This window comes from Sabethes cyaneus, chromosome 3 (assembly GCF_943734655.1).
Source record: "Sabethes cyaneus chromosome 3, idSabCyanKW18_F2, whole genome shotgun sequence".
NCBI lineage: Eukaryota > Metazoa > Arthropoda > Insecta > Diptera > Culicidae > Sabethes > Sabethes cyaneus.
The window spans coordinates 132,255,000-132,271,254 of record NC_071355.1 but is presented as its reverse complement, the minus strand read 5'-3'; the positions used below and the strand labels follow the sequence as shown (position 1 = coordinate 132,271,254).

At 36.6% G+C, this 16,255-nt stretch overlaps 1 protein-coding gene across 1 annotated transcript in view; it reads left to right on the top strand.

Annotated features, from left to right (window-relative positions):
• LOC128740154 (neuronal acetylcholine receptor subunit alpha-7) overlaps positions 1-16,255 on the top strand; it is a 245,072-nt gene that overhangs the window by 13,818 nt on the left and 214,999 nt on the right. Inside the window, exon 5 of the mRNA XM_053835680.1 lies at positions 14,035-14,144. Coding sequence (XP_053691655.1) covers positions 14,035-14,144 — 110 coding nt within the window. The remainder of the gene's footprint in view (positions 1-14,034; positions 14,145-16,255) is intronic.

The following is a 16,255-nucleotide window of genomic DNA, read 5'->3' as shown; positions in this document are numbered from 1 at the left end:
CCAGTCTAACGTAGTTCTATGCCAACTACGCGGTCATGTCTGGAACACTTTATAAAAACGTATATGGCCCAAATTTATTGCAATTGTAACAGTTGAACGAAAATAAAAGACGGGGAAAGTTTCATAATCCGCTTGTCGAGCTCTCGAGTACACGAATGTTATGAATATTAATCTAATGATAATAATGATCATTAACGCAAGCAGAAGATAACTGATAGGGGGATTGTTGTCAGGCTATATAAACGCAAAACCTTTCAGATTCATTTGGTCAGAGCCGGTGTTTAGACCTGCAAACCCGTGCGGTGGAACAGAACCTCGCGCTTCAGGGACTAGATAAAAATGTTGAAAATTTTAGTGGACAATCCCTGTTGTATACAGACGTATACAACATAATTGGTTATTCAGAAATTTGCGTGACTTCCACGCATGATAAATGTAGAGTGTAAAGTGTTAAGAAAACATCGATAAAATTAGGCCCCGTTGCTTTGGAATGTGGGGTACATAATGTGTCAAATGACTCAGCTTGCACGCCGGTTGTTTACGGAGACTACAATCAAATGGACGCTTAGTTCTTTTGAAGCAATGAAATCTTCAGATCCGGATGGTAAACATACAGCGTTATAATGTTTGAACTTAGCAACATTTTTCGAACCAGTTTTACTTTGGGACATATCCCGGAGAATTGGTGGAAAGTAGGTAGATACCTAAAGGTATATCTAAGGCAGATAAAAGAGAGAAAATAATGCAAAAGGCTTTCAGACCAACAAGTCTAACATCAACGCTTCTCAAGTTGATAGAGCAAACCGCAGATAGCTATATCCGCAATGAGTTTTTAAATAACGCTCCGTTGCATGGAAATCAACATGCATACTAACACGGTAAATCTACGGAAACTGCACTACGTTGTGTCGTCAGTTCATCTTCGGCTCCCGAAGGATAAACACGTTAATAAATTGTGCTCCTGCTAGAGTTAAAAGTATTAGCTAAAAGTTTTGTGGAAGCCCTCTGGGGCAGCAGCGGTCGGTACTTTGCCGGTCGTTTTATATGCGGAATTGCAACATCAAGATGAATAATCGCAGAAATTATCGCGAAAACACATTTCGCGTGGATTTTGGAGGAATACCAAAGAAGCCAACCTCGGAAGAACTACATTACTTTGTTGGACGCCATCTTGGAGTCACTCGTGATCAATTAGTTAGAATACAAATCGGTCATGTCGACGACTGTGCCTTCGTCAAGGTAAACGACCACTCTATTGCAGAACAAATTGTTCGCACTCATGACAATAAACACAATTACGTTGTTAAGGGAGAGAAATACCCTCTTCGTATCAGAATGGCCGAGAGAGGAGTAGAGGTTACTTTACACGATCTCACAGAACATGTTACAATCGAACAGATCAGCCAGCACATGGCTGCCTATGGAGAGGTGCTATCAGTGAAGGAAATGGTATGGAGCGACAAACATCACTTCCCTGGATCGTCCACCGGAAAGTGGCAAGTGATAATGGTGCTTAGAGAGCACATCAAGTCATAGATCACAATTGAAGGAGAAAACACATGGGTTACATATCCCAAACAACGGCAAACGTGCAGGCATTGTGCTGAATATATGCACATAGGAATTTCATGTGTACAAAATAAGAAATTACTTGCTCAGAAAATCAGTGTAAACGATCGATTGAAGCCCGCTTCTTATGCAGGAGCACTGCGTGGTTTTGGTAAAAGCTCGACAGATTCCACTATTAGCAGTAGATTAAACAATAGGATGGAAATTTCTAACTTCCCAGAACTCATCCCTCCTGCTACTTTCGATACTCCGTCTGCAATAGCTAATGATATCTCTAAGGAAGTTATTGTTGCTCAATCTGCTGATAGAGCTGCCAGCACTGGAAATGATAGCGTCATGCCACACAACCCACTGGACAACAAAATGTCTGACGAAAATGATTTTCCTGCAGCTGATTTCATGGATGCAGCAAAGGAACGAGTAAACAATGATGAGGAGCATCGATGTTCAAATCAAGGGAATAGCAGAATTCGCACAATAGAATCACCACCACCGACCTCGCGAAATGTATCGACTGCACCACCAACCACGATGCGAAATGTATCACGTTCACCAATACGATCGATTCATCCGACGGACAGCGAGAAGCCGACTTCAGCTGATGTAAAAACAACAACATCAGCACAATTTAACCAAGAGCAATGCTTTATCTCCATGTTCTCCATGGAGGAATCAAAGGACTCGTCACTGGCAAAAGAGGACAATACAGCGTTGGAAAGTACAAATAATGCTTCGGATGCCATATTTCAATCAGATGCACAGGGAGATAACACAATGCTGGGACCTGACGGCTATGTTAAAGTGAAGCGTCTAGCTCGATCAAAAGCTGCTAACAAGCAAAACAAAACACCCAAATGTCGTTAGAAATGGCTTCGTATAGTTACAATATTGCTACAATCAATATAAACAATATATCAAATCAAACTAAAATTAATGCTCTATCCAGTTTTCTACGAACACAAGGCACTGATATCGTTTTTCTTCAAGAAGTCGAAAGCGCTAATTTTTCCATCCCGGGATACAACGTCGTCAGTAATGTAGACCACTGTAAGCGTGGTACGGCAATCGCACTAAAATCTCACATTAAATACACACATGTGGAACGAAGTCTTGATTCTAGATTGATAGCGCTTCGGATTCATGACTCGGTTACAATATTAAACGTATATGCACCTTCAGGGTCACAGGGCAGAGCAGCACGAGAAGAATTATTCAACACTTCCATTGCCTATTATTTACGAAATCGAGCTGATCACGTCATCATGGCAGGCGATTTCAACTCGATAATTAATTCAAAAGATGCTACAGGCGAAAGCAATTTTAGTCTCGCATTGAAAAATACAGTTCAACAATTGCAACTTGTGGACGTATGGGAAGCGTTACACCCCAAAACCACTCAGTATACATATATCACACATAATTCTGCCTCACGAATTGATCGAGTTTATTTAAGCTCTAACTTACTTGGTCATCTGAGAGACACTCACACTCATGCTTGCGCGTTTACCAATCACATGGCATTGTGTGTACGCATATGTTTACCTTGTCTAGGTAAAGAACAGGGTCGAGGATATTGGTCGATACGACCTCATGTGCTCACTGATGAGAACATGGAGGAATTCCAGCAGAAGTGGGACTATTGGACAAGGCAAATACGAAGTTACTCGTGCTGGATGGACTGGTGGTTACACTTTGCAAAACCAAAGATCAAGAGTTTCTTTCGTTGGAAAACGAATCAGCGATATGCGATTTACAATAGTGAACAGCAACGTCTTTACTCCAAGCTCAGAGAAGCGTACAGTAAATTATATGGAAACCCTACCATGCTTTCGACGATCAATCATATTAAGGGGAAGATGCTCAAATTACAGCGACAACACACAGAGATGTTCATCCGTATAAATGAGACATGCGTGTCTGAAGAGCCACTCTCAGCCTTTCAACTGGGTGAACGGCGTCGTAAAAAGCTAATCGTGAATCAACTAGAAATACAAAATGGTCAAATTCTAACGCGTTCCGAGGACATTGAGAACCAGTTTCATCGTTATTTCAGCGAAATGTATTCTGAGAGGGAGGAAAGAGTATATGGCGATATGACGTGTCCTAGAATTATTCCTGAACAAAGTGAATCCAATCTTAGTTGCATGATGGAGATTACAACGGACGAAATATACACAGCTATCAAGTCAAGCGCTTCCAGAAAGTGCCCTGGTGCAGATGGGATTCCCAAAGAATTCTATCAGAAAGCTTTCTACATTATTCACGTACATCTGAATCTCATACTAAACGAAGCGTTACGAGGAAATTGTCCAGCAGATTTGGTTGATGGTGTAATTGTGTTAACAAAAAAGAAAGCAGCCGGTATCTGTTGTGATTCTTTTCGGCCCATTACTCTTCTCAACTTTGATTTTAAATTGCTATCACGTGTTCTGAAATTTCGTATAGATCGAATATTTCGTGAGCATGAAGTAATTAGTAACTCACAAAAATGCTCTAATCCAAAACGGAATATTTTTCAAGCTTCGCTAAGTATAAAGGATCGCATTGCGCAAATTAAAGAGAGCAAACAGAAGGGGAAATTAATCTCTTTTGACCTCGATCACGCATTCGATCGCGTTGATCGACGGTTTCTTTTCCACACAATGAGAAATCTTGGGTTTAATCTTGAACTGATAAATCTGCTCACAAACATAGGTTGCCAATCGAGCTCAAAGCTTCTGATAAACGGACATCTTTCGCCGAGTTTTCCAGTACAGTGTTCGATCCGACAAGGAGACCCTTTGTCTATGCACTTATTCGTGCTTTATATACAACCATTGCTGACTCGCCTTGAACTGATATTCGACGGACCAAATGACCTCGTGGTTGCCTACGCTGATGACATCTCTATTATTACAACATGTGCAAGCAAAATTGAATGTGCCAAAAATGCATTTGAATGTTTTGGGTTGGCCTCTGGTTCTGTCTTAAACTTGAGAAAAACTATTTCTGTAGACTTAGGAAATATTAGGCAAAATGAACGAATAGTAATTCCATGGATGCAAACAGCTGATCGAGCGAAAATACTGGGAATAATCTATGCCAACTCAATACGTCTAATGACTAAACTAAATTGGGAACCAAAAATTACACATTTTGCGCAGCAGCTCTGGATGCACAAAATGCGTTCGCTTACCCTTCATCAAAAAATTGTGATATTAAATACATTCATCACTTCAAAATTGTGGTACTTAGCTTCAAACGTTTATATTAATAAGCTACATTTGGCGAAGCTTACGTCATTGATTGGATCGTTTCTATGGCACAGACAACCTACGAGAATACCCATCAACCAACTTGCGCTACCAGTTGAGCAAGGTGGATTAAATCTACAGTTACCTGGATTTAAATGTAAAGCATTGCTTTTAAATCGACATTTGCGGGAGATGGATGCAATACCTTACTATAAAAGCTTTATTGACGCAGTACAAAATCCACCAAATTTACTCGAAGTTCCTTCTAATTGTCCATGCCTTCAGTTTTTATACCAAGAATCGGCTTATCTTCCTACCGCCATTAAGGATGGACCTTCAACCAGCAAAATTCATTCAAACTATTTGAGCACTATTGAAATACCAAAAGTTATGCGAGACAACACGCACATTGAATGGAAACGAATTTGGCGCAACGTATTCTCTAGAAAACTACTGCCGGTTGAGAGAAGCAGCTACTACATGCTCATAAACCAAAAACTGGTACATCAAGTGCTCTTGCACAGGATGCAGTTGACTGATTCACCGATTTGCCTGTACTGCAATGCTGCAAATGAAACTCTTCTGCATAAATTCTCGGAATGTTCCAGGGTGACTGATGCGTGGAAAGTATTCCAGGAACGGGTATTGAGGATAACCAAACGAAGAATTAATTTCTCTCAACTAGTATTACCAGATCTTAACTTACCAAAAATCGTAAAAATTAAAACACTTAGACTATTTATAAATTATATAATTATTATTAACCAGTGTAACTATTCCATTGATACAGAGTCACTAAAATGGCATCTTATTAACATGTAACTTAAATAGGATTAAGTATTATACACGACAAATAAATTTTTTTTATAAAAAAAAAATCTACGGAAACTGCACTACGTTGTGTCGTTAATTGAGAAATCGTTTAAATATCAAGAGATAGCACTTTGTGTTTTCCTTGTTATTGAAGGCGCTTTCGAAAATACGTCCTTCGATTTAATTTTTACGGCTCTCTTTCAAAACAGAGTCACCAGATTCACCATGTTGTTATGTTTACTATAGGGGCCTAATATAAACAGGAGATCATTCACTAGGCGAAGAACACATACTGTTACTCCCCCTATACTGATTGGTGTCAGATTGAGCTTCAGTAATGAAATCAAAATCCTCGGAATAATTCTGCATAAAAACCTGAGCTTGGCTGCCAACTTAGATTATGCTAGATAGTATCTAGTTGAAAATACAGGATTGTAGACTAAACAGTCAAACAATGAACTGCGCACAATCAGGGGACTCCTAACTGAACACAGCCCCGCTCTTCATCATTTAAAGAATATCGGATAATACAAACACCTGCCGCTTTTGTAATTCTGAACTTGAAAGTACTACACATCTGCTTTGCAATTGCGAGGCTCTTGCTCTATTTAGGCATAACTTCTTCGGAAGTTTCGTTCTTACTCCATATCGAGTATAGAACCCAAATCGTAAATGATAATTGATTTTATTAACCATGTAGAAATGAGGCAGAGAATTACAACTATCTAGCTCAATTTCATTTTCATTAGAACTATAACAGTGGCCTTTTAACCTAATGCCCTTTTGGCATAAAAAAATGGCCTCGTTGCTTAATCTGCACAGGGCCTCGCGTGCTGTAATGCCGGCTTTGTTGTAAGGTTAGGAACTGAAAACCGCACGACCCCGTACCTCCTAGCTTGGTTACTCAATTATACAAATTGAAGTATTTCCAGGTATGGCCACATGGAGGCGCTAGGTAGGGGCTTGGGATGGCTAGACCTATGTTGGGCGTTTTTTCCTTGTTGCCTTCCCCATTTCATACTTTGAAACTAATTATTGAATAGTACGTCTAAAAACAGTCTTACTTATTTGAAAATCATGAGCTTCACCAACTTCATTGAAAAGACGGCAACACATGGCCCAAGGTTCGTTGTATCCGTAGATTGTGCGACGCAATAGCTGCCACAGTAGCATACGATATCGGAGCTGCCTTCGGGGAACATGAATGTCTACCTGGCTTACAACCTATTTGCTTACCTGTCAATAAGACACAGACATTGTAAACAGACAATTGCAGATATTTTATAAAGTTTTTGTACTTCTGGTGTTGGCAACCTTGTGGGATTTGCAAAAAAACTATGAGATTTTATTAAACAAGAAAAACCATTAGACGATTTAAGCGTTTTAACCCTAATTTTAATCATGAAAACCAAATCTATTCTTGCTTGTTACATTGTTGTTATTGTTTTCATTGCGAAAACCTACCAAAAGAGAGACAAAATAAAAAAAAACTGTTTAACATTTTTACCTTTCTACTAGGGAACGGGAGGGTATTTTCAGCCCATTAAGCGATGGCATCTATTTTTACGGCCTATGGCCTAATTCTAGTGGAAGAACAGGTGGTTTTGACGTTCTTTGAATAAAAAATAGTAGATTACTTACAGTCTTGAGAAAATAGTTATAACATATTAAAATTGTATGTCAGCAAAGTATATTTATTGGCGAAAGAAATGGCAAATAGACTGAATTTAGAAACCTGCTGAAAATACCCTCTCGTACTCTATATAAATACAGTCAAATTTCGTTAATTGCACTCTGCGCCGACTCTGATATGTAACATGATTACTTTTCGTTGGAGTCGAAGATTGACCATTTCCCTGGGACATTCGCAATTTGTTTCCGGCACAACGGAGACTCTATCCGGAAGTTCATGCGCACTATTTTTTAGTTCTTGTCCAAAGCTACAACTTTGCTGAACATTGTTTGGTTCTATTGTGTCGTTTAAGCTATGTGATAGGCGTGGGTACCCGGGTACCCCGTCACCCTTCTACAGGGTATAAATTGTATTTGACCCATGGTTATTTCATCTCTTACCAAATCTCTCAAAATTTGCACTAAGTTGTTCATCTTGACCCCTTAGAACAGCGGTTCCCAACCTTTTTTCGGTTCGCGTACCCCCTGACGGATTTCCCTATACTATTCTGAAGCGAACTAAAGTTTTGCCGTACCGCTGGGGGTTCGCGAACCCCCATTTGGGAACCGCTACCTTAGAAGATGTCAGAAAGTTTCGTAGTGATACACATTACCTACATGACTTTATTGCTGCTTGAATATAAAAATGGGTACACGGGTACCCCGTCGCCCACATTAGAGTTAATCCAAACTGTAAGCTTTTGACGTATTTTGGCTCTACTAAGAGTTGGATTTTATGAAGTAATTTTTCTATTCCAAATATTGGTTTGCTAATAATCATGTTTACACATATTTGAAGGTAATGACACATATTTGTGTTTTGATTGTTTAGAGTGCTGCGATAATATAGATATTCTTCTATATTAGGTTAAGCGTACCCTTAGCGGAGGTAGTACCAATAGTGGTGGTACTTGAATAAAATACGCCCTTTATGAGAAAAAACGGAATTATGCTTCAAATAACGTATATATAATCTGCACCTGGGTTATACAGGTTTAATTGAAATAATCCTCTCTTCTCTTAGTGGTAAAATGAAATTTGTAGCAATATTCCGCTGGTTTTGTTATGATTTTCTGAATAAAATTTAATTTTGTATTGCTGCTAAAATAGGTTTTGAATTTTATATTTTCTGATATTATTTATTTATGAATTTAAGAAATTTGAATCTGTCGAGCTTATAAAATGAGTACGTAATCTCATGCAAACAAGCAGAGGCAGTTTGTATGAATTTTCATTGCAGTAATTGAATGTTTAATGTGTTGCCTCCATTATGGGCTCACGATGCCTCCAATCTAGGGATCTCGATAGGTTCCATACCACCACTATAGGCAAACCAATGATCGTCGAAAAAATGTTTCTTTTTAAAAAAATTAGAAATTTTAATGTTTCTAACCGCCATTTTTAGTAAGAGTGAGAATGTTTCAATCATATCATGCGCGTGTGCGTGTATATTTGTTTTGATATCATTATATTTTGACCGAAAATTTGAAATTCTACTACTACTAAATGCGCCACTACTGGTACGCTTACCCTATACAAAAACCTAGAAGTGGGCAACAATTGGATGATGCGCATCAATTGGCAAACTACCCTAAGTATCATTTAATTTACTTTATCAACACCTTATTTAATTTTATTATAGTTAAGTGATTTCTAGAAATATATATAAAGACAAAGGATAATTTTTGCAGACTGAAATGGATATATGTATGTAGAAAATTATAAATTAACCGGTTAACAAGTAAGGCTTCAAGGCAACATGCGAATTTTGTTTTGAATTGACAATATGAAAAATGTGTTCAGAACCGATTTTTTGATATTTTGATATTAAGGTGAAATGGTACTGAGTCCCAACATGGCCGGATCGATGGCACCCATATCCTTACATAGACGCCATTTTTTCAGCCATGTTGGGATTCAGTACCGTTTCACCTTAATGTAACAACACTATGAATATGCGTTAGAGTTATCATCTTTTAAAAAGAATTCAGGAAAATTTCTAAAAATAATATTTCGTGAATATTTCCTTTTTTACTTTTGATGAAAATGGACATCTAGAATAAAATAATTGAAATTTTTCTGTGAGTAATTTACATGCTTGATTTCAACATTGTAATATATCTTAATTGCAAAAATAACTGGGTGACATGATTAACATATTAGAAAGAGAAATTGAACTTTTTCTTAGTTGGCACTCCCTTAGATAATTGTTTTTGCATGAAAATCAAAACTTCAACTTCTTTTGAATACTTTCATGAAAAAATAGACATTGTTTTGATCGCATCGTTTTGGCTTAAATGGATATAGAGGAATGTCCCCGGTTATGAAACAGGTTTTGTTTTTTGGCCATAGTTTTTGATCGGATCATCCAATTTTAAATCTTTTTAAAGCATTGGAAAGTTTAAACGTATACCTATCTTTTCGCCAAAGGAAGTATATGGTTTTTGTTTAAAACACAAAAGTTATAGCAAAATTTCAAAATAGGGATCTTTGTGGCTAAAAAAAGTGTCCCCGGTTGTGAAACACCTCGGGAAATCGTTAGAAAAGAAAAGAAAATATAGAAATATCGAAGGAAAATTAGAAATTAAAATCATTTATTCATGGAAAATACTAAAAATATAAAATCATTGATTAATTTCTTCGTTTAATCATCTAAATCTGAATCGCAATAAATGCATGTAAAAAGCAAGCAGTCATATTGGCGCATTTGAAATGCGCTGGTCTGATACATGTGGTACAAGGAATTGAGTTTTTGCTATACATAAATGAATCCTACTGCCATAAAGACTCATAATTCCCCAATTAAAGTAATGTTTGTTCAATAAAGTATAAAATGATTGATTTTCTAGATGTTTCACAACCGAAGAACTCGACTGTTTCATAACCGGGGCGGTGGCCATATTGCAAAAAACCTGATTTAATCCACCTAGTGGTGAAAGGAACCTTTATTATACGTTCTTACTTGCTATTTGAGATAGAAATCGACACGTTTGGCTTACATGAAATTTTTGGAAATTGAATAAGTTTACAAAATTTGAACCAAATAGAAGCACTTATAAATTTTGATAGTTCCTTTTCTCATGAAATTGCTGAGTAAGTTGTTACTAATGAGGGTAAGTCCAAGTAAAAGTGAGTTGTAAGATGAAATATTATTCTTTAACATATGCATTGCGTAGTAAAGGTCTAGTTTATAAGTTTTTGAACTATGCATAATTTCCTGTAATGCCATTCTATTTGATTCACAATAATAAAGTTTTCTTGAATAAATTTCATCAATTTTTATTAACTTTCGGTTACTCACGCTGTTGTATTTTGTACAACATGTGTAGGTTTTTGAATGCCATATTGTTATAAAGTTACAAATCGTATATTACGTATATACTAACGTATATTCTTCAGTAAACTTGTTATGAGAAAAATGTCAGAATTATTCAATGCATTAATACTTTAAATTGTTAGGAAACAAGAAACGAAGCAAGTAGCATGTGAGGTGTACCGCAGTTGGCCCCGACTGGAATTTTCTTTCGTTTCTTCATATGGAAAAATGGTGTCTGTGTGCAGCAAAACTACCAGCAAATGTAAAATGTTTAAAATGTATCCGTCTGTTGGTAGTCGAGTAATTCGGGGTCAAAATCAGGGTATTTTTTATAATCAAAGTTCTACAGTTCGTAAACAAGGAAACATAGAGGTATATTATGTTCAGCAAAGTTGTGTATTTTTATTATTTATACAACTTTGTAATACATGAAAAAGTCATACAACAATTACAAAAAGAGCTAAAATAGAAAAACTGATTTTTCAAATTCATATACAATAAATAAGATCTCTTCGTTGAAGAGATAGAAGGTCACTGTCTTCAGCAAAATTTCTTGTAATAATATGCTCTAAAACTTTGCAGAACACATCAATGTGTTATATTGAAACTGAGGGAAAATAATTTTTTTATTTCACTTTTAGGGGGATTAATCAAAATTCAAATTCTACCAGACGATAGAGCTTTCAATTTCAAGAAACTCTTCCAAAGGTTCGATAAACTTAAAACCAAGTTTTCCTAGTCAAAATTCTAGTGCGCACGTTTTCTTTGGTTTTGGGCTATTGTGCGCGCGAGTAACCGTGTTATAAAAGTTGGCGCGAGTGTTCGAGGGTTAATATCTTTTGACCGGTAAAACCAATTCTTATGAAATTTTGCATATATATTCGTAGTGTGAAAGCCTCTCGTTTGATATTAAAATAATTGAAATTAGGTTATTTTTCTTGGTTAAAATCATTATAAATTATTGTTAATTTTGGTGTGGTGTATTGAATTACTCATAACTTTCAAACTAAACATCCAATCAAAAAACCATTCAATAGTGATCTATCCGGCTATATTACCTGCCAAATGAAACTAATAGCACGTAAATCGGTTTGGCCATCTCTGAGAAACAGGCGATCATTTGAACCTTGTCAAAACTGGTTTTTTAAGCATAACTTTTAAACCACTTGTTTGTTTTCAATGAAAATTGGCGTGAAGTTTAGCAATAGTAAGAGCTTTTATTTGGTACTAAGATCGATGAAATCGGTTATGTGGTTCCGGAGAAAATCGTGTCACGTAATTTTCACATTTTTGCTTATAACTTTTAAACTAAAAGTCAGACCACGAAACCATTTAATAGTGATATACTAGGTAAAAATACCTTTCAAATAAAAGTTATAGCAGACAAATCGGTTCAGCCATCTCCGAGAAATAGGCGATTGAAAATTGAAGCGCACACACATACACACATACACACACACACACACACACACAGACATTGCTCATTCGTCGAACCTGATCGATTGGTATATGTGACACGGCCCTCCGGGCCTCAGATCGACTTCGTGTTTTTCGACCAATTCCTAAACCTTTGTTATATTGTATAACAAAGGTAAAAATTATATAATAATTTTTGAGTCGATTATTTCACCTAAAATTTGTCTGTGTGATAAAATAGAGGTCCAAAACTAAGCTTAAATGCTTTCAACTGACAGTTTTCATTCCATTTGGTACACAAAATAATCAATTGCAAAACATGCGAAAAAACTTTTTGGGTGTTTTTTCAAACACGTTTCCTACAAAGCATTGTTAATATTGAAATTTTTCCATTGATTGCTCAAAAGTTATATTACTATGAGACTAGACGTTGGTAGTAATTTGACAGCATTAGGATAATAAAAACGTTAAAAACTACGGGTGTTTCACAACCGGGGCCGTTTCATAACAGGGGACAATCCCCTACCTATTTTTAGAGATTTCTTATGTCTCGAAGTGTCGTATGATGAGTTTGGTTCATGTTTTAAACTGGTCATTTTCTTGGGGTCCCCGAAGTCCCTACAACATGTTCAGATACAACCAACGTAACTCTAAATAGTATATTTGGCGTCTAATTTTTGAATTCTAGTTTGCTTCAAAGTGTCGTACGAAGAGTTTTTTTGTTCTAACTCGGCCACATGCCTACCCGTTTTTTAATTCTATGATGAGTTTTGGTCCTGTTCGAAGTTGGCCATTTCCCCCGAAGGCACCCTAATCCGGAATATATCCGAACAGTTTCAATACAGCTCAAAACTCCCATATTGGTTGTCATTGAGCATGTGATGCCAAAAATCAATTCCTACGATTTATGTTCGTTTTACGCCCAGTTAAATCTCGGCTGAGCGGGGCTGCTAGAGTCGGCAGGATCGTTGCACTAGCCCCGTAATTGTTCTGTAGTCTAATAAAAGTCTGTCGATAAAGAAGGGTCAAATCTTAGAGAAATTTATAACTCATGGCTTTGCTTTGCTTATGTTCATTTTGGAAGTGTTATAGAAGATTTTTATTAAGTTTACAAGAACAATAAAAACAATTTTATAATTACGGTTAGAGATACACCGTGGTAAGGTGATTTATCACAATACATTTACGGCAAAATCAATTGAAAATGTCCAAAATAGAATACGCGTAACGCCTGCCCAAAATACATAAATCATCATATCATTCTACATGCGAAGATTGTTCCACAGTAGCTATATTTTCGTATATGCAAGTGGCGTCTGTATTTCGGAAGTTAAAAAGAGGGTACATTGATGCAAAAAGCTAGTTAATTTTCAAAGAAACAATAATAAAAGCATTCAACCCGACATATTCTCATTTGTAGGTTTTGATTTTAAACCTTTAGCTTCGCGTAAGGCGTAGTCCTGCGTCAATATGCTATTCATGACCGCGAATGATATACAACATTTTAAAAATTACTGCATATTGAGATTCAAACGAGTTTGATTGAATTCCAATCTTCATAACATCGGTTACCTACTATAATTTAAAAATAGAACTAAAATAACCATGAATTATAGTATGTTGCAAAGCTTGAAGTAAATATTTATTTCTGAAATTTGAACACGACTTCTTTTGTTAGTAATAATATCCTTTTTCATGGTGTTGCTAATTTTGAAATTATTCGTTACGTGACTTTAAACGCAATCTTTCAAATAACATACTAAAATAAATGCATGATGTGGTGAAGTATGTGGAACGATCACAGATTTAAGTTGTCATAAAAATGTCTTATTAAAGTTATTCTTTTCTGTCTGCGTACCTTCTAAACTACTCTGGTCACAATTGCTTTATTAGCATGATAAATGTTACGTTCACATTGTTGTGTTGTGTGCCTTCCACGATTTTTTTGCGAGTGCAGCAATTGCTAAAAAGCTAATATTGTCGAATACTAGGATTAATTAATTAATTTATCTTTAGGAGTGGAATGACTATAATTTGAGGTGGAATGACTCAGAATACGGAGGAGTAAGAGATCTAAGGATAACGCCCAACAAGCTATGGAAACCAGATGTATTAATGTACAATAGGTAAGTCATATGGTTTTGTATCAGTAATGAACCCATTCCTCATTACGAACCCTCACATACAGTTATAATAATTATAAATATCTACTGTTTCATATATAAATTAAAAAGAGCAAGAAGGAGTTGAATTGGTATCGAATTTTAAATACTTGGGCTTGGTATTGGACTCCACGCTTTCCTGGGGTGATCATATAGAACATGTCCAAAGGAAAGTCTCATCCTTGTGCGGCTTAATGTACCGTGTTAGTAAGTTTGTGCCTAGAGATGCCCTCTTGACTTTCTATCATGGCTGTATTCATTCCCATATGCAATACCTAATTCTCGCCTGGGGACACGCTTGCAAATCCAAGCTGAAAAAACTGCAAACATTGCAAAATAGATGCCTCAAAATCTCTACAACCTACCGCGATTATACTCTTCCCTTCAACTGTACACAAATATGGCGCATAGCATTCTTCCTCTACGCGGACTATGTAAACTACAAACCAGTTTGTTCATGTACGACACAATAAAAAACCCAAATATTCATCATAACATCGTTTTGTCTATAACAAATCATGATCATTACACCCGGTATGCGAGCAACCTTGTTCGGTCCAGAGCTTCTACAAATATGGGTCAAGTTCGGATCTCGTTTTATGGTCCATCGGTGTATAATGAACTACCTGAACGACTGAAAATTTTAAATAACCGTGTACTTTTTAAAACCCGTTTGAAGCAGCACTACAAATCATATATCAGCCAGTTTTTGCTATGATTTTGCATCAGCTAGAAACAGCTACACTTAACCAAATTCATTAGAATCACCAACCTGTAGTACTCTAGGGATACCCTTCAAAGGAACTTAGTTCCACTGGGCACATCCCACGACTACTTCATGATATTACTTTTTATATAGCTCATCACACACACCTTTTAATTGTTGCATTATATTTAGTTTCTGTTTTTTCGTTTATTTTCGTATTAAGATTTTTATTGCCAAATGAGGAGTCCATTACCAGGGGACTCTATGTGCGAGTTCTTTGGTGTGGGGGTGTGTTGGTGGGCCTCCTTAAATAAAAAAAAAAAAAAAAAAAAAAAAAAAAAAAAAAAAAAAAATGTCTTGAAATAAAAAGAACACATAACACTTATTGAGGACTTATTGGCTTTTACAGTTTGTGTCGTACGTACCTTGACGCCAACTGAGAGGCTGTTTTTTAACTAAATGTCATAAATTGTAAATTTCGGATGTACTCAAGATATAATTTAGGTTTTGCATGTTTACCTTTGTTATACTATAACATAGGTTTAAAAATTGGTCGAGAAACACGATATTAATCAAGTCACATATACCAATCGATAGGGTTCGACGATTTGAGCAATGTCTGTGTGTATGTGTGTGTGCAGGCATGGCCAAAAATCGCATCAAATTGTTGTCATCGGTACTCAATCACCGATTCAACTCACACAACCATCACCTTTTATAAGCTCACTCAGAGAGACCAAGCGTGCTCTCATAGCAGTTTGCATCATTTGTTCCATACGAAACAAATTGAATATGTGCTGAACTGATTGCGATCATGCCTACTCTGTTTTTTCACTCTCTGACCCTAACGAAGCGAACCATGCGTTTGCCATTGAGCGAATCTGATCCGATTTTATTTTGCTTTTCATCTTCTCAATCGTTCATGAACCGAAAATGGTTGCAATCATCATTTGAATCAGCTTTAATTTTGCTCCAATAAGTTATGTAACTTCTGAATAAGTTACATAACTTATTGAGTGTTTGAATATTTGAAACATATGGAGAATAATTACAATATATTTTAATAGCAGAAGTGTGAATACCATTGAGTTAAAACTGAACGATCAGTGAGCGCAAGTGAACCAAGTTCAAGCCGATTCCCATCGCTTACGTTCGTCTTGCGATTGTGTCGGTTCTGATTCAATCAGTATTTTTTCATATCCCTTCTGAATCATTTCTCTTTCGAGACTGGTTCGTGCACATCTAACAGCGAGAGCGAATCAGTATAGCGTAAAGAACTAGTTTTAAGCAGTCTAAGCGGGTCACTGATTGTTTTACCTTATTACAAGCGATGGGTTGACTAAGTGGGGGATATCAGCATACCAATCTT